This window comes from Pocillopora verrucosa, chromosome 14 (genome assembly GCF_036669915.1).
Source record: "Pocillopora verrucosa isolate sample1 chromosome 14, ASM3666991v2, whole genome shotgun sequence".
Taxonomy (NCBI): Eukaryota; Metazoa; Cnidaria; class Anthozoa; order Scleractinia; family Pocilloporidae; genus Pocillopora; species Pocillopora verrucosa.
The window spans coordinates 14,115,562-14,133,707 of NC_089325.1; the positions used below are offsets into that span (position 1 = coordinate 14,115,562).

Genomic DNA, 18,146 nt, shown 5'->3' on the forward strand with positions numbered 1-18,146 from the left:
GTAAAAAAACTCAAATGATGTATGAGGGCGTGATAACTAGCCCTTTTTGCGTCGACTGGATAGGGAAGGAGAGCTAATCGCGCAAGACAAGTTGCCCACTTTTGTCCGAATCGGAGAGGGCTCTATCTCCTAAAATTAGGATAATAAGATGGGGTGGGGTGGGGGAAGTGCATAGGGTGGAGGTGTATCGATCTTGGAAGGTGCTTCTACCCTTCGCATTTAAAGAATTTAACAAAGCTGACGACTACTGCAACAGCAATCTAAACAGAACTATGCCAGCGATGGCTAAGCTTTCTTCTTTATTAACATGTTATTTCATCCATTTTTTATTACTAAATAGCACCAAACTCTTTTGTTGATGCGGACGACTTAATTATACTTTTGTGATCCGAGCGAGAACTACAAAATTGCCCATACTGAAAAAAATTAATAACAAAACTAAGTGGATGATTTTCTAACGATCCACACTGATTCCAAAAGATCAAGTAAAATATCAGTTTGTAGAAAGTTCACTTTAGTAATGTGAGCATTTCATCTTAGTGAAATAAAGCTGTGATTTTCTTCGATTAGTTAATGTTTTTCATTAAATATTTAATTTGAAATTAAAAATGGTTCGCTATTAATTATGGGAAGAATATTTATTCAAACTTACAACCTTAACTGTGTTCAGAAGTTTCTTTTAAGTTCTCAACGAGTGTAATCCAAGAGGGGCTTTCTTTCTTCCTTTTTGGACCAATGAGCACTGCCATGCCAATAACAACATCTAGCAGCTTGCTCCAAAAGGAAAAACAAAACCCGGACGAGTTGGGAGAGAATGGCACCAATGACCAAAACAGACAGTGTAACCGGCACAGCCGCCAGCGCGCCAACCTCAAACCACTCCATGGTTTCCAGATAATATTTGTAAGGCCCGGTGATTGTGATGCCAAATGATATCAGGGTTGCCTTGGTAAGATTGATTATGGAAATTACTATCAAAGCAGTAAGGGACAACGTCTCGGCTCCGTTGGCCATTGGATCTCGAAATGGATGCTTTGATACATGGTGGAGCGCTATCAGAGTGCAAGCTGTAGCCATGGCGATCATTCGCAGCATTGGGCTTGTTATAAACGAGTGACAAGCTAGTAGAATGAATCTTCGGCCAATCAGCACGCTCTCCCAGTAGAGTGTCCCTTTATCGTCGCTCTTAGGTGGACGGAAAGGACCATGAAGTACTTCCATGACATCTTTGTTAACAACTTTTGCTTCAAGAGACTCATTCCTAGGTTGTTTCTGGGCTTTCTTACGAAGCCAATAGACAAGAAATGGCAATGGAAGCACGCACGCAGCAAGAAATTCAGTCGCCGTTATTGAAGCCTTGTAAAGCTTGGATGATCCGAAGTAAAGAACAATAATGAAGGGGACAATAAACACCGCAATGCAGGCGAGAACGAGATACTGCCACCACTGCATGCATGTAACATTTGCATCGATAAAAAGCCGCATTTCAGATCCGATTGAGACACAGGTCATCAGTTTGAGGCAAGTTTCAGCCAGTCTTTCGTAACCTAACAGCAACACTTCTATGATGACGGCCATGTAATGGAAGAGGGATGGCTTCTGGTTGCGCGTTATCACGTTGATAACACAATGGACGAAATAAATGAGAGCGATGTCAGCCATTGTCAAGAAAACGGTACCAGAAAGAACCAATTGCTTTGTCACAGATGTTAGCCCAGCAAAAGGGCAGCCCAAACCTTCATTGAGGGTGCGTAGTTTAAAGTTGAACGCGGCGGTAACCGCATACATGTATGGCACCTTTTTCAGAAGGCGTTCTTTGCATCCAACAATCAAAAGTTCAGCAGCTTGATAGAAATAAAAAGTTATTTTTATGTAGGCGTTATCTGTGTGGGGATCGTGTTGATGTGACGCGCTGTCGTCCCGTTGGCTTTCTTTCTTTCTAAACCAAATAATCTGATTGACGAGAAAGCTTAGAGTAGGGGGTTTTCTTAATAGGTATAACGATAACATAATCGTTAATAAGAATGTCAATACCCAGAACCAATAGTTGTCACATTCTTCATCCTTTCGACACTCTGGTGAGAACACAGTTACACTGTATCCTGGAATGCATTCACCACACAGAATTCCTCTTCTGTTCCCTGAGCAACTGTTATAACCGTTTGCGCCTGGGCCTGGACTTCGACAATAATGCTCTGGACAGGCAGTGAACGTCAGTGATGGTGGGTCAGATGAACCATTTAGATGGCCCCAAAAGTTTGGTTTGGCTACTATATTTCTTTCGACACAATTGGCACCGAACGGGCATCGCTGACATTTTACTGTTCTGTTCAATATCAGTCCTCGAGAGGTTGCACGTGAAATGCTGTAAAAACCTGTAGGGCAGCGCAGGCAAGAGTACTTCAGAACTGTAACATTTATTCGACAAAAGCTACCATTGTATTCAGAGTGAGCAAAATGCGAAGAATTGTCCATCAAAAGGCTGCAACCAGGGGGGCACTGAATGATCGAGTTATTATCCATGTGAACGGAACCCAGACTAGAGATGCCAAACACGGGATACACATCTTTTTCTATTATAAAAGAGTTCAACGTTGTATTTTTGAGACGAACTGGTCCTCCACTAACTGAATGCACGAAGGCTGACTTTCGAAACGTCGTACCGTTAAATTTCACGTTTTTTACTGTCGAGCTGAATACACAGTCTAGAAAATCTGCTTTTCCAGTTCCATCGGATAAGTAAACATGTCCAGAATGTTCAGAAGCAAAATTATTCTTAAAGCGACATCTTTTGAACGTTGTGTGACCATTACAGAGGTAAACACCACCCGCAATTACCCCACCATTACCGTCAAATGACGTATCTTCGAACTCTACACGAGTCTGGTATTCCCAGAGACGATGAGTATCGTTGAAGTCGTTCACGTCGACACATCCTGGACTCAGCCTTTTATCCGAAATTGAGGCGACTGAAATAGCGCCAGCTGATAAATCATAAACACGGTAGGCACTACTGAAATTTTTCCAACACCATGGATTTAAACAGCGGCAATTGCGGAATTGAGACCTTCTGATACGAATGGTCTTGTTACCTGGAAACAGAAAAGCTAAGAAGTTACATGGCTTCAAAGCAAATGTTACGTTGTCCATCTCGATGGTCGTGTTTGCAGAAGGGATTTCTTTTAAAGGGTTTATAAAGAATCGAAGGCCATATGAACGAGGAAACACCTCCCTGGTGACGAAAATCGTGTTCGTGATAATTAGTTCCACCTTAGTTGGATCAGGTGAAGTGGCCAAAATATCACGGACATTATTGTGAAAGGTACAGTTCTTGATTGACATAGAAAATGGATAACGACCCCATGATACTTTTGAAAACGAGACCTCATTTGACGCATTGATGTTGAGTGCTCTTTTATAGAGTTTGATAGCAACGTTGAACAGCTCGATACGAAAGTGTGAGTTTATCCACAAGGCTTGCCATGACAGATTTGTGCCACTGACCATGACGGTGTGAGCAATCAGAAAATTTCCTGCGAATCGGCTCCTACTTGCATGTACTGTAACATCACTTTCACTGGCTTTGTTTTGGACAAATGTACATCCGGAGATATGGATATCAGTGTTTCCACCAGTGTTAAGTATCTTTATTGAACGTGTCACAAATTGGCTGTTGTTTCTCCAAGAGGAATCTTTTACAACAACCTTGCCATCGGATAACTCGAGCCTAACACTGTCGCATCCGTTATGTAACCCATAGCAATGATGTACCCTGACCTCGTGGAAAATTGCTTGTAACATGATAGAGCCGAGTTTGGTTTTGTTCGTTCCTTTGATTTGGTCTGCAACGAGTATTGCACATCCATAACTTGCAGCGGCGCATTTAGTGAAGTTAACCTTAGTAATGTTCAGATTCAAGGTTCCACGCTGACTATAAGCAAACAAAGCCCCACCGCCTCTAGCTTTAATTCCTCGAAAACTACAGTTGAAAAGGAATACAGACCCGTTTCCTGTTGAATTGAACAACATTGCTCCCCCATTATGGTTTGTAAGTTGCATCTCTTCAAATGAAGAATTTAACACTTCAACTTTCGCTTCTTCAGACTGAATTGTAATACATCGCAGTAAGTGGTTTGAGGAACATCTGAGGTTACTGAACTTTGCGCGAGTTTTCTTTGCAACAGAGTTGTACAGACTGTTGTGGTCAAGAGACAATTCAGCAAAGAAATTGTTGGACAGCATGACATTATCGTAGATCTCTTCAGTCTTGGCTGTTGGGAGATCAAGATGTATGAAATGACCGTAATTTTTGAATGCTTTAATATGGAAACAAGATACTCTGACGAGCAAACTTAGTGGATGCGCGGCTTCAGATTTGGCTGTGATTAAACCACCGATAGAGTAATGTTTGCCGTTTTCCGAGAAAATTGCTTCTTTCACCTCCATCACTAGATACTGATCACTTAAAGTTTCTCTGTTTTGCCAAGATATTTTCAAGCAGAAAGTGTTGTTCTTGAAGAAAACAGACCCAGCAATGTTGATATGCATTCTTGTGTTATGTATTACGTAAACGCTCAGAGCTATGAACGAGTCTCGGAAAGAACAATTGGAGATCGTTAAGGCGTGACAATCCCAAAATGTTAGAGGTGTTCCAACGAAAACAATGTCCGATAGGACAATACTTAGAGGATTAGTCACATGCTTCGTAAGAAAGCGAAAACCTTCAGTACATGATACGTATGGCGTGGAATGTAAACCTAGTATGTGCAAACTTTTCTCAACGACAATTCCTTTCTGCTGGTCATGTATTGCCGAAGACTCGCAGTCATAAGGCCGTTCTTCAGTTCCAATTCCATTTAGGTAGATATGTCCATTCCAGTCCATCTGGTAAACTGCCATAGCAATGGATCTGCATGGATTACGGACTGTACCGCAGCTTTCAGAGTCGCAACCGTCCAGTGAAACATAGACATCAGTATGTCCGCCGTGTTGCGAAGCTAAAGGAGAATAGTGAAAAATCAAATTTGTTGGTCACGACTATGGTTCCCTACGAAACTTCTTCACTTTTTCTGTTTGATCTTCTTTTGTTTTGTGTTGAATTTGTGTGAGTTTTTTTGTTGTTGTCTCAGACTCCTATTATGATTAATTTTCGGTCGGAATCGGTGATTAGTATTACCAGGGGGGTAAGAGGATTTTTGTTTTGCACTGATAGGATTTACCCGATCCCTCCATAAGGTTCAGTAAGGTTCTTATGATCCTTTCTCTATGCCAATTTCCTATAGTCACCTCTTTCTAAATTATACCGTGTTAACGACTACTGGTACCCTATCCGTCCCCCCTGAAACCATGCGATCCTCCCCCAAAGTCCGCCACACACACCTCCCCTCCTCAGCGATAACTAATGACCCGCCTTTGTTACATGTAATAGAAGTCATACCCGTAAACTCAAATGCTTTTGAGCTCCCTTCCTCAAAGCTTCTTGAGCTTTATTACGGACATCTTGTGTCTGATTAGCTTCTAGCTTTTGAGATAACTCACGGCGGAAAAATGTCTCAATTTCTTGCCAGGCTTCCCGTTAGCTCGTAGCGCTCGCGGCTTCGCTGTTTTCATGCCGTATCGCCTTTTGACGAAAGCTTTCTCGCAGGCTAATTAGCTTCTTCTGTGGATCTTAATGCATTCACACCAAAATTCCACTCAATTTAATACCTCACGAGTAAGATCTGCCAACATGATAATTCTTTAGTTAGAATGATATGGATGTTCCGTGAAGCTATGCTTGTGCTGTCTACACGAAACGCCATGATTTTTGGTTTTAAATTTCCTTGTTGGTAATTTCGTTTGCCAAAAAAGTCATTTTCAGCCTTTAAGACACTTCCTATTCAAGCTTGAACTGAATTGGATCATAAAGCAAAAGGAAAGAATTGATTTGATTTGTCTCAAATCGTACTTGCGATGATTTGTGAACCAAAACCTAAACAAGGTTATAATACAAAAAACACGCTTCAAATCCATTTTATTCGAAACTAATGTATGACTGAGGCAGCACTAAAGTCCTTTTTCGTTTCGCACGCGTTAGCTTCAGTAAAGAAAATCGAAAGAACTAATTGGATTTCTCAATGATATGTTCTCATCGTCCACAAACACCAATGTTTGATAGACTCAATAACAAAGTAACATCCACGTTGAAATGGAAACTTAATTTAAGCTTTGCTTCAGTTTAATCTATCGAACAAATTTGAAGTGTTATTTCGGTTTCACAGTGTACATTATGATAATTTTTGTAGAATTTGATGAGCGAAGTAAACAGCATCATAACATACTACAGTTATAGCAGTTTTTCAGTTGGCTGTTTGTAAATATCGCTTAGTTTTTTTTTTCGGCAGTGAAATTATTAGGTCCCATTTGGGGCCGATAAGAAAAGCGGTGTATGAAGGCGGTGTACTTTTCGAAGACTCTGAAAGAAAGCGAATTTAAAAGCTTCCGTTGTTTTTCGCCGTTTAATACCGACTTTGACAAACTCCTTCCATCACTGCGTCCTGTTAATGATTAGAAAACCCTTAAATGTATCGATGTAAGTCATTCCTTTAAAGAAAAATCGTTCATTGAGCCGACAAAATTCCAACAATGAAATTGATCGTCCCCGATAACAAGCACTTCTCTGTGATCATTCAAACCTCACGAGGTTTGTCGCGAAACGTTTGCCGCAAAGCGATCAGAAATCAAATCGCCTATTCGATCCCAGCTTTGCTAACCGCTCAATGATTTAACACAACCTATATAGAGTACTATTCCTACTCACTCTTACTCTAAATCGATTACCGTCAACGTATTTTTTTAACTCTCGTTATAACTACCTGATTCGTTGATTGAAGATGATAAGTAGAGTAAAGCTGCTGTTAAAACCCGCCAGAGTGCCATTAAAAATCGCCTCCGAAATCAAGATGTAATGAAGAGAGGCCAAATGATGTCTTCTGTTCACTCAGTTCACAAGTTCGTACTCTTCGTGATGGGGATTTTGAGTAGATAGGCGTGCTTGTAATTCAACGCCATGGGACGAAACCAAAGTTATTTCCTGGGAAACCGAAAATAATCCTTCTATGTGTAAAAAGAGACTATTTATAGTTATTAATCTATTTGAGCGAAAGCTTCAAACACATTACATAAGGTCTAACTTTTGAGCAAAATCAATTAAAAATGAATGCGCAAATTAACCCTTGTAATTCTTGTAGCTGAATTTTCGGCTTCATGTGCCAGTCTAATGCTGGCCTCGTCAACTTAATATAAAAGTTAATCAATCTTTGAGTTTATCGAAAGGGTATAAACTATACTCAACTTGTGCACCCGGCGAACACGAGGGAGTGTGCTAGTTATTCCAAATGTTCGCTCGATTGCGGGAGGCGTGATTACCCGCGGACTCGCGGGATTAAGGCGAATAAAGATCATTGGACGTGATGCCATATTTAAGGAAACCGTGCACAGAGGTTCGGGAAATTAGATTTTACACTTCTTATTTTTAGGAGCAAAAGTGTATGAATGATTGCACACAGACGATTTCCACTCAGCATGTGATTTTTCTTTCTTTTATCACCTATAGACGTCTTTTCGAGATTATCTGTTATGGGTAATTGTTGTTTCCAGGACATTTCATCGAGTCACATATTGATTATGTAATACTACTCAAATAGTTCTTGTGTAAACTTCTGGAATGTTCCGGAACACTTTGTAAATAAATATAAAGACTCACTGATGTAGTAGTAGGAGTAGTTGTTGTTGTCGGAGTGACGAAATGTTTTGAACGCTATACCGAGAGAGAGTTACTGCGGAAGATTGCTCATTTCAAGGAGACAGTAGTTCAAATAATAACTAAATTTCCCTCGAGGTTTCATCGCTAAGAGGACCTAAAAGTTTGAGTTTTAACGTTTTAATTCTGTTGGGGACGACTATAAAATGTACAAAGTGTTAAAGATCGGGTTACCTCACCTTGAGGCGTTTACATGGTAAATTGTCACCCCAGCTGACCGGGTTGCCCTACTTAGCAAACCGGGCAACCTGCCTTGGCGGGTCACCCCGCCTATCATAAAAACGTGATTAAGGTGAGAGTTTCTACGGAAAGGCGGATTATCTCACCTACTTGGGGTCCCCAACCGCCATGTAAACAGGCCCTAAATGAAATTTCCAGTAGTTATTAAATGTTGGACGTAATACATGAAAAATGCTCAAAAATAAAATAATCTAATTTAGCAACAGTGTCTCTCTTTGGAGGTTCAAAAATGTAATCTTACTTCAACCTTAGCTTTGAAGTAAATTGACCATGAGCGTCTACACTGAATATAACCCCATATTCTGCCTACCATCGCTGCAGAGTTTCTCTGCTTAATTTTGGCGTATTATTGACCCTTTAATTCCCAAGATCTCAATAGTAATTCTCCTTACTGTCTCCCATACAGTTCTTGTGATGTTAGTTTGGAGAATTTGGTATTGGATCAACTTATAATCCCCAAACTGATATTTTTCTTCATTTTCATCACTTGTCTGCTTGATATTGTATTGATGTTGTTAGGAGAAATTCTGTCCTGGTCACTCATCAGAGTTAGAGAGTTAATGACGGTGCAATCTCCCCACTTCACATCGTAGAATGTACATAATTAGAAACCAATAACCCAACTTTTTCAGTGTTTTAATGAATAAGTTTTTTTATTATTTTAAGCACGTTTTCATGAAACTCGACTATAAAATACGTACCGAGTATATATTTCAATGTTAATTTTGCTTTTCGCAAGAGTAAGCCTTCCGCAAATTAACGCTAACTTTCTTCCAAATACACGATGGTATGTGATACAATGATTGGCATTATCCAGTAATTTATACGTTACAAAAAAAAACTCCATGTAACGGTTAATTAATGGGGGCATCTATCCTATGTGTGACATTGTAATTTGAACTAAAACAACGATAAAACAAATGGTTACATCCAGCCGTACTTTACAAACAATTGTTTGCATCAATTAGCAAGTTTTCCGGGTCCAAAAACAAAAACAACTTGCCGAATTACTCGAGCCTATTTTCTTTAAAAGTTGGAATTTTTTAAAATATGTATATATGCAAAAGAAATGCATAGAATTTAAAAAATGGGGGGGGGGGGGAAGAGAGCTGAGTCTATGACAGAGGGCCTTAAAAAATATCTGAAGTAAAAGTTGATACATATGAGAAAAATTTTTAGTAGGGGTTTTAAATCAACACACTCTGTGAGGGTTGAAAAACATCTCGTCACATTTCCGATTAATTAGACAAAAAACTTAAAATTTGCCATTGAAGTATTTTATAAACATAGCAAATGGAATAATTAAGATTATTTTGCTATCCGAAAGAGTAGAGGCTAGGTTGACAAATGAGGTATTACACACCCCATGAGATTTACAAAAATTACTCCAACTGGCTCGAAACTCGACACAGGTATGGAGTGACACACTGTCCTACTTTTGAATAGTCGTACAACTTCACCGACCGTTAAAGCTGTGAGAATAGCTAAAGCTAAACTAAGGCTTTTATGAAAACTCGAAACCGTAATACTTAGATCTCTATTGGCAGCCCATTTGAAAACATTTTTTTCTATCAATATACTTATGAGATAAAGGCATACTTGTTCTTTGGCCTAAACCGAATCTCTTTGCTTTTGTACTGAAGGTGAATTTATTTCACACCTGTAACGGAGTTTTTCGGACCCTTAACTTTTTTATTTTGATCCTCGTATAGAGAAAATAAAAACGTTTGCCGTAAAAGTTGGAAAGAAATTATCTTGAAACTTGTAACAATCATTTCTCCGAAGTTTTTTGATAAAACTTGGAAAAAAACGCTTTGACGTTCTCACTTAGCAACATCCAAGAGGGGCCTTGTCTGTTCGTCCCTGGAGCAATGAGTGTTGCCAGACCGATGACAAAGTCTGCCAGCTTGCTCGAAAAGAAATAACAAAACGCGGAGGAGTTGAGAGAGAATGGCACTAATGACCAAAACGAACACTAATACCGGTACAATCCCCAGTACACCAACCTCGAACCATTCCATAACATCAAGAAAACTTCCGTAAGGCCCGATGACCGTGATACCAAATGATATCAGGGTTGCTTTGGTAAGATTAATTATGGATATAATTAACAAAGCAGTAAGGGACAATGTCTCGACTCTGTTAGCTATCACATTTCGAAATGGATACTTTAAGACATGGTGGAGTGCTATCAGAGAGCAAGCTGTAGCCATGGCGATCATTCGCAGCATTGGGCTTGTTATAAACGAGTGACAAGCTAGTAGAATGAATCTTCGGCCAATCAGCACGCTCTCCCAGTAGAGTGTCCCTTTATCGTCGCTCTTAGGTGGACGGAAAGGACCATGAAGTACTTCCATGACATCTTTGTTCACAGCTTGTACTGCAAGAGATTCATTCCCTGGTCGTTTCTCGGTTTTCTTAAGAAGCCAATAGACAAGAAATGGCAATGGAAGCACGCACGCAGCAAGAAATTCAGTTTCTTTCATTGAACCCTTGTAAAGCTTGGATGATCCGAGGTAAAGAACGACAATGAAGGGGACAATAAACACCGCAATGCAGGCGAGAACGAGATACTGCCACCACTGCATGCATGTAACATTTGCATCGATAAAAAGCCGCATTTCAGATCCGATTGATACACAGGTCATCAATTTGAAGCAAGTTTCAGCCAGTCTTTCGTAACCTAAAAGCAACACTTCCATGGTGACGGCCATGTAATGGATGAGGGATGGCTTCTGGTTGCGCCTAATTATGTTGATAACACAGTGGACGAAATAAACGAGAGCAACGTCAGCCATTGTCAAGAAAACGGTACCGGAAAGAACCAGTTGCTTTGTCACCGATGTTAGCCCAGGGAAAGGGCAACCGAGCCCTTTATTAAGGGCGCGTAGCTTAAAGTTGAACACAGCGATAACTGCAGAGATACCTGGCACCGTTTGCAGAAGGCTCTCTTTAGAACTGACCATTAAAATTTCAGCAACTTGATAGAAATAAAAAGTTATTTTTATATAGGCGTTATCTGTGTTGTGGTCGGCTTCATGAAACGTGCTGTCTTCTTGTGGGCTTTCTTTCCTTCTAAACCAAATTATCTTATAGAGAAGAAAACTTAAAGTTGGTGGTTTTCTTAATAGGTATAACGATAATACAATCGTTAATAAGAATGTCAATACCCAGAACCAATAGTTTTCACATTCCTCGTCCTTTCGACACTCTGGTGAGAACACAGTTGCACTGTATCCTGGAGTGCATTCACCACACAGAATTCCTCTTCTGTTCCCTGAGCAACTGTTATAACCGTTTGCGCCTGGGCCTGGCTGTCGGCAATAATGCTCTGGACAGGCAATAAACGTCAGTGATGGTTGGACTGATAAGCTATTTGGATGACCCCAATAGTTACGTTTGGCCACTATATTTCTTTTGACACAACTGGCACCAAACGGGCATGGAAGACACTCTACTGTGTTGCTTAACGATAATCCACGAGTAGATCCACGTATCATGCTGTAAGAGTCTTGGACGCAGCACAGACACAAGTACTTCAGTACTGTAATATTTATCCTACAAAATTTACTATTGTAGTCATCTTGAACAAAATGCGTGGCATTATCCAACACAAGCATGCTGCCAATGGGGCATTGAATGGTTGAATTATCATCCATATAAACGTAACCTCCGCTGGAGATGTCAAATACGGGATAGGCCGAACAACTTTGTGGATAGAAAGAGGACATGGTTGTGTTTTTAAGGCCAATTGGTCCTCCACTGTCTGACTTCACGAATGCCGACTTTCGAAAAGTCGTCTTGTTCAGTTTCAGGTTTTCTCCTGACGAGTTAAATATACAGTCAATGAAATCTGCTTTTCCAGTTCCATAGGCTAGATAAACATGACCAGATTGTTCAGCAGCAAAATTATTGTTGAAGCGGCATCTTTTAAAGGTTGTGTTACCATTACACACTTGTACACCACCAGAAATCATTCCTCCATTACCCTCGAATAACGTATCTTCAAACTCTACGTGAGCCTGATATTCCCAAATAGGGTGCGTATCGTTGTTGTCTTTAACGTCGACACATCCTTGGCTCAACTTGTGATCACGGCCTGAAAAAATCGAAATGGCACCAGCAGAGAATGTGTACGCACTGTAACTACTTGTTATGCCAACCCATCCCCATTTATTCGAACAAAAGCAGTTAGTGAATTGAGACCTTTTGATGCGAATAGATTTATTGCCTGAAAATAGAAAAGCCAAGAGGTTGCAAGGCGAAGAGGCAAATGTTACATTGTCCAAATCGACGATAACGTCCGGACGGTGGATTATCTTCAGAGGTAAGATAAAGAAATGAAGTCCAAATAAGTCATCGCTAGTTTTTCTTGTGATGAAAATGGTATTCACAATTCTCAATTCCACTTGAGATGGGTCGGGTGAAGTTGCATTAATAGCCCTGACACTATCCTGGAAGGTGCAGTTGAAAATTGACAAGAAAAAGGGATAAGCATCCGATGAAGAATTGAGTACATAAGGATCCCAACCTCTGATAACCAGCGCGTCGAAGTACGACCTTACTATAACGTTAAGAAGGCTGGTCCTGAAGTTTGAAGTTATGTACACCGCCCGACTTTTGCCAGTTTTTTGGCTAAGCATTTCGCTGTTTGCAATCGTAACGTTGCCTGCTTTACGTTTATACGCCACAACAGTGATTTCCTGCGCATTAACAGCGTTATGAATAAACGTACATCCAGAAATAATTAAATCAGTATTACCACCTGTGTTGATAACAGACAGGGTTCCACCCACCGACCAATTATTGTTTCTCCAAGAAGAATCCTCAATGACCACTTTTCCATTTCTTAACATGAGGCTAACACTGTCGCATATGTTTTTGTAACCATAACAATCATGCGCTCTGATCTCTTTAAAGCTTGCAGTCAGGTTGTAAGTGCTGGCTCTATTTGTGTGATCTCCAACAAGAATTGCACATCCAAAAGTTTTTGCAGCACATTTAGTAAAGTTACAATCCATGATTTGTAGATGCAGGGTTCCATTTTCACTGTGTGCGAACAGAGCTCCGCCGCCCTTAGCTATGATTCGATAAAACATGTTGTTGAAAAGCGTAAGGGACCCACCTAACGTTGAATTAAAGAAAATCGCTCCCCCGCGTTCGTCTGGAATTTGCAGTTCTATGAACGACGAATTCTGAATTTCCACTTGCGACTCTTTAGACTGAATTTTGATACATCGCAAAAAACGGCTGTGGGAACATGTTAGGTTACGGAAGGTTGCATGTGTTTTCTTAGTTAGAGAGCTGAACAAGCTGTTTACCGTGTCGTACCTTTTCCCACCGGAGCTCGGTTCAGTGACGGTATTGTTGACTAATACGACATCTGTATACATTTCACTCGTCACAGCTTCCGATAAATTAAGATTTACAAAATACCCATGGTTTTTTGTCGCTGTGACGTGCAAACAAGAGATTTGGACGTGCAAACGAGGTGGTTGCTCCAGTTCTGATTTGATTGTAACTAAACCCCTTGCAAGCTGTTTGCCAAGTCCGTTTCCCGTAAACATGATATGTTTCATATCTATAAATATCGCTCGATCACCCACCTGAGAGGGGTTTCGCCAAATGACATCTAGACAAGAAGTGTTGTTCTCGAAGGAAGAAAAGCCATCAATGTTTATACGAATTACACTGTTACTTTTTGCGTAAACGCTTACTGCAGTGAAGCTTTCTTTGAAAGAACAACTTGAAATCGTTAGATTATCACTGTCTTGAAAGGTTAACGGCGTTTTCTGGAAAACAATACCAGACAGAAAGATCCCTAACGGTCGACTATCTGTCTTAACGAAATGGAAACCATTGACACATGACACATAAGACCTGGACTTAAAACCTTCAATCGTCAAACTCTTCTGGACAATAATACCAGATTGGTGGTTGGATACCACTGACAACCCGCAGTCATAGGGTTTTCGTTCCGTGCCAGTGCCATCGAGATAAATGTATCCACCTATGTCCACTCGTTGAACTGCCTTGGCGATGGACTTGCATGGTTGAATCAACGTGCCACAGTCGTCTGAATCGCGTCCTCTCAGAGAAACGTAAACATCCTCATAGCCTTGGTTTAGAGCACCTTAAATGAGATGAGACCAAATGTGATTGTGTAGTCAAAGGATTTCACGAATTCAGCTAAGCTGCAAACAATACTCGGTTGATGAATGTCTACCCTGAAAAATTCTTCGTAATTTTTAACCGACAGGTTTTATGTTTGTTTGTTTTTTTCTTTCCCTTTTTGTGTTCTTTTGTTTTTGTTTTCATCAGATTTTCTGGCATGTTAAGAGTCACACACCTCTGGAAAAAACACGCAAAAATGAGTTGATAGGCGACCATTTTTCCTTCTCTTCCTTTCCTTGTCATCTGACTGTAAGGTAGCAACCTTCAATTTAAAAGGGCCTGAGAGGCTCGCATTTGGGAGGCATGAGCATTGGGAAGAAAAGTCTTGGAGCTTTCAGCTTTAGACCGTCGCAATTCGTATTCAGGATTCTCCACCTCTAAATTAAATCAGTGAGTCAGTCCAAAAACCAAGTTTAAATTCCATGTCAGAGGACTAATTTTCCTTTGATTTATCCTTTTTGTGTGTGTGCCACTTATGAAAATAATATATTTCTGGTTTTTACTAGTTTTCGTCGACCGAACCCAAAAATTGCCAGCTTACTTGCTATGAAAGTACGTTGTATAAAATTTTGACCCGATTCCTCAACAAGTTCTCTTCAGCACAGACGGAAGGGCTTCAAAAAAAAACCTCAGACTGTTTGAGGAAGGATATCTCATTCATTCGTATGGAGCTCTTGAAAAAAAAATTAACTACTCTATCCATCTAATCATCGAGCTCAAAATAACCATATTTCCTTGATATGTAAAGTATTCTTTGTAAATCTGAACAATCGACAAAAAGATGTGATAAACCTGTCTTTAAATGTTTCCTCTCCTGCTTCTTTTATCAAGTTCAAAGTTGGCCAGCCTTTGCGAGACTCAAAACGAATTTTAAGAAAGAATTAGCAATGACTACGATGTCAGTTGACAGTTTGACAAGACAGAACTACATTGGGCTGTTCTGAATCACAACATTTTCCGTGAGTTTTAGTCTTCATTTGCTTTGTCCTTTCCTTGTTGGACAGGCTATTGCAACCAAGACAATGAAAAAACGACATAGCACACATTTATTCGGCAAATTCAATGGTTTAGGTAGATAACTTTAGGTTGACACACTCAAGAGGACTAGATTGTGGCCAATATTTCGATTGCAGTTTTTCGGTTTCTGAAAGGAGTCATAAGATATATATATATTATTTCGCTGACATAGGTTTTTGTTGATAAATCGAGAAGGGGTGTAATGCTGACAGAATTAAAAAAAAAAAAACGTGTCTCTTTTTTTTTTTTTTTTTTGGCATATTAATGATCCGGTTAAACATTCCTTAGCCATTGTCTGGTGAGAAAACGTCTGGGCCAGCAATTAGCTGTGACCAAACGTTAATTTTCCTTTAGTCTAATGAACCGGCCAACAGAGTTTAGAGTTAAGATTGTCAGAAGTTAATTTTGGTCACCGGTCACGGTGCAGGATGGCTTCAGATCTTGTAGTTTTGACTGTAGCGTTACATTGTGATTCATGTAAATAACTTTATCAAAAGCTTTGATCGATTTTTGTTTTTCTTATTCATAAATTCATTGATTCGTCTGAATATTTGCAAAGCTGTAGCCTAAGGTCATGATACCCTTATAGGTGCTCTACGCTTGACTGTTAAAACTCGGACAAATAAAAAAGTTGTATTTGCTCGATCAGTTTTTTAGTTCTCAGGGTCACTTCTCGAATCATTTAGTTTTATTTGTTTAGGCTTACGTCAGGATGAAAATACCCTTTGTGTAAGTTATTTATTCGTTATTCTTGCTTATTTGCTGTGTCAGTTAACTTCATGAGAAGGTCACAGCCATATCTAGTTTCCGCATCAACCGCTAAATAAAATATAAATACTCCGGTATTTCTTCGCTTCTCACCACTATAGCTGGCTTTTGTTTCATCATCCGTATTATCAGATAAAGCAGGCCTCAGTGCAGCACACAGCTTTAATTTCTTTAAAGTCAACACCTACCGGCTATCCGTAATAACGATGGATCGCCGAATATACTAAATCCCTAAAGTCGCGAGAAAGCATTTTTACAAAAAACGTAAACAAAATTTTCCTTTCGATTGTCACGAGCCTTATGTTATCCAAACGTTTAATAACCGTACGTCCAACATAGTAACATATATAACGGCCTAAGGTAGGTCTATGAGCAATAGTATTTGATATCCATATGAGACACGACTGCTTTTTCTTTTCTTAGCAAGCATGATAGATAACCTGCCTTTGAGTGTTTTTTCAGGGTTCGTTGGTAGTCATTACTCTTTCGAATTATAAATACCTGATTTGTTGAAATAAAAAGATAGACACAACAGGGTCGCAATAAAAAGCCACCTAAGTGCCATAGAAGATCACCACTTGAAAGAAGTGCTCGAATTCCTGGTAGAGTTTCTGTATTACCGACTGCTTGGTATACCATTTATATCCTCAGCCTTTAAGCGAATTCAGAGGAGTTTTCGTGATTTATTGAGTTGAAACCAAAATTAATTGGATGGAAACCGAAAAATACTCGTAAGGCTATATAGCTCACGCATTTAATTAAATCCGTTCATGAATACTCTCGAAAGTTTTTTCGAGAAAGCGAGCGGAAATTAACAAGGCTATTTTTGTTGATTGATATTGTAAAGCGCATGACCGTTAACTTATACTTAATTAATAGTTTTCTGCTCAGTACTAGATGACGTCAACATTTGATAATAACAATACAATGGCACACGGGGTGCAGCCAAGTGTGTCACTAATTCTCTTACCTTTCGTATGCTTCATTTAATCGTTTCAAAAGAGTAACCGAGTTAAGGTCTCGATACTATGATCCAACAGATCTTGGTAAAGACTGCGGATCGCGAATACCTGTCACACTAATAGCAGATGACTCGCCGTCCTTCGAGAATAGCTGTGAATACACGACATAAATTTCTTTTGAAGGCAGTGTAACAAGGCTAGGAATGTTACAAAAATCAATGGCTTTAACAGTAGATGGATGAAACAAAAAAAATTTCTTTATTCCTTTGTTTGAAAAGTCAAAAAGGCAAAAGAAATAATCATTACTCTTCATTCCGTAGTCAACGTGCGTGGCACCAATATCACTTAATGCTTACTACACCCTTTTCTCTTCGCTATGATCCCTGATACGTCACTCAAAATGTCACATCAGTCTTCATGATAACTTGGAAGACGTTTGGAAGGGTTGATAAAAGAATAATAAAGAGATCTCTTGATTTTAGCTTTGTTAGGTAAGATTTTCTGCACAGCCCCATACTATTGTAAACAGAAAAGCCTTAGTCCCTGAGGCAAATATTGTTTCTGCAATTGTTTTCTTTATCCAAGAACACTTTATATAATATATAATAATAAAGTTTTTTGGGCGCATTTAGAAAAATCAAAGCGCTTACATTACTATATAGAAAAAATAAATTAGTTAAAACCTAAAAAATGTTTCTTATAACAGTAATAAATAAAATAAATGAAATAATTTATTAAAAATTATGTGACATGAAAGCTAGGTACAGTTACTCGTAAAATAAATCAAAAACAAAACTTCCGAAACAAGAATGTTTTGAGGGAAGATTTAAAAGATGAAAGAGATGTTGTATTGTTAACAGAATCCGGTAGACTGTTCCATAATATAGGTGCGGAGAAAGAAAAGGCATGTTTATCGTATGTCACAGAGTTCACAGTATGGACCTTAAAAAGTAGTTTAGAGGATGAGCGTAGGCTTCGTTGCGGGTGGTATTGTTGAAGGAGGGATGACAAGTAGGCTGGACAAAGTCCATGGATAATCATGAAAGTGATGAGCAGAACTTTGAGCATAACCCGTGACTCAACAGGCAGTCAGTGTAGTTCTCAAAGGGCAGGTGTGATGTGCTCGTATCGTTTAGTTCCAGTGATAAGACGTGCTGCAGCGTTTTGAGAAGTGCTGCAGCGTC

At 39.5% G+C, this 18,146-nt stretch overlaps 2 protein-coding genes across 2 annotated transcripts; both read right to left on the reverse strand.

The window, feature by feature from the left end:
- Positions 1 to 266: 266 nt before the first annotated feature.
- LOC131787544 (uncharacterized) lies at positions 267 to 7,024 on the reverse strand. Its single transcript, XM_066161753.1, has 2 exons — positions 6,855 to 7,024; positions 267 to 4,997 (listed from the first exon to the last, which is right to left on the reverse strand). Exons 1-2 carry the CDS (start codon positions 6,916 to 6,918, stop codon positions 688 to 690), a joined length of 4,374 nt encoding a protein of 1,457 aa, XP_066017850.1. The 5' UTR covers positions 6,919 to 7,024; the 3' UTR covers positions 267 to 687.
- A 2,840-nt stretch (positions 7,025 to 9,864) lies between these two features.
- Positions 9,865 to 16,637, reverse strand: LOC136278246 (uncharacterized). The gene is made up of 2 exons (XM_066161754.1): positions 16,502 to 16,637; positions 9,865 to 14,174 (listed from the first exon to the last, which is right to left on the reverse strand). The coding sequence occupies exons 1-2, from the start codon at positions 16,563 to 16,565 to the stop codon at positions 9,865 to 9,867; spliced, it is 4,374 nt and encodes a 1,457-aa protein (XP_066017851.1). The 5' UTR covers positions 16,566 to 16,637.
- Positions 16,638 to 18,146: the final 1,509 nt, after the last annotated feature.

Bases quoted from the DNA above. Each gene is read 5' to 3' on its own strand.
- LOC136278246 (XM_066161754.1), bottom strand. From the start codon at position 16,565: ATGGCACTTAGGTGGCTTTTTATTGCGACCCTGTTGTGTCTATCTTTT. The intron at 14,175-16,501 runs GTATTTATAATT...ATCTCATTTAAG, and splicing joins TTTTTATTTCAACAAATCAG to GTGCTCTAAACCAAGGCTAT.
- LOC131787544 (XM_066161753.1), bottom strand. From the start codon at position 6,918: ATGGCACTCTGGCGGGTTTTAACAGCAGCTTTACTCTACTTATCATCT. The intron at 4,998-6,854 runs GTAGTTATAACG...ATTCTCCTTTAG, and splicing joins ATCTTCAATCAACGAATCAG to CTTCGCAACACGGCGGACAT.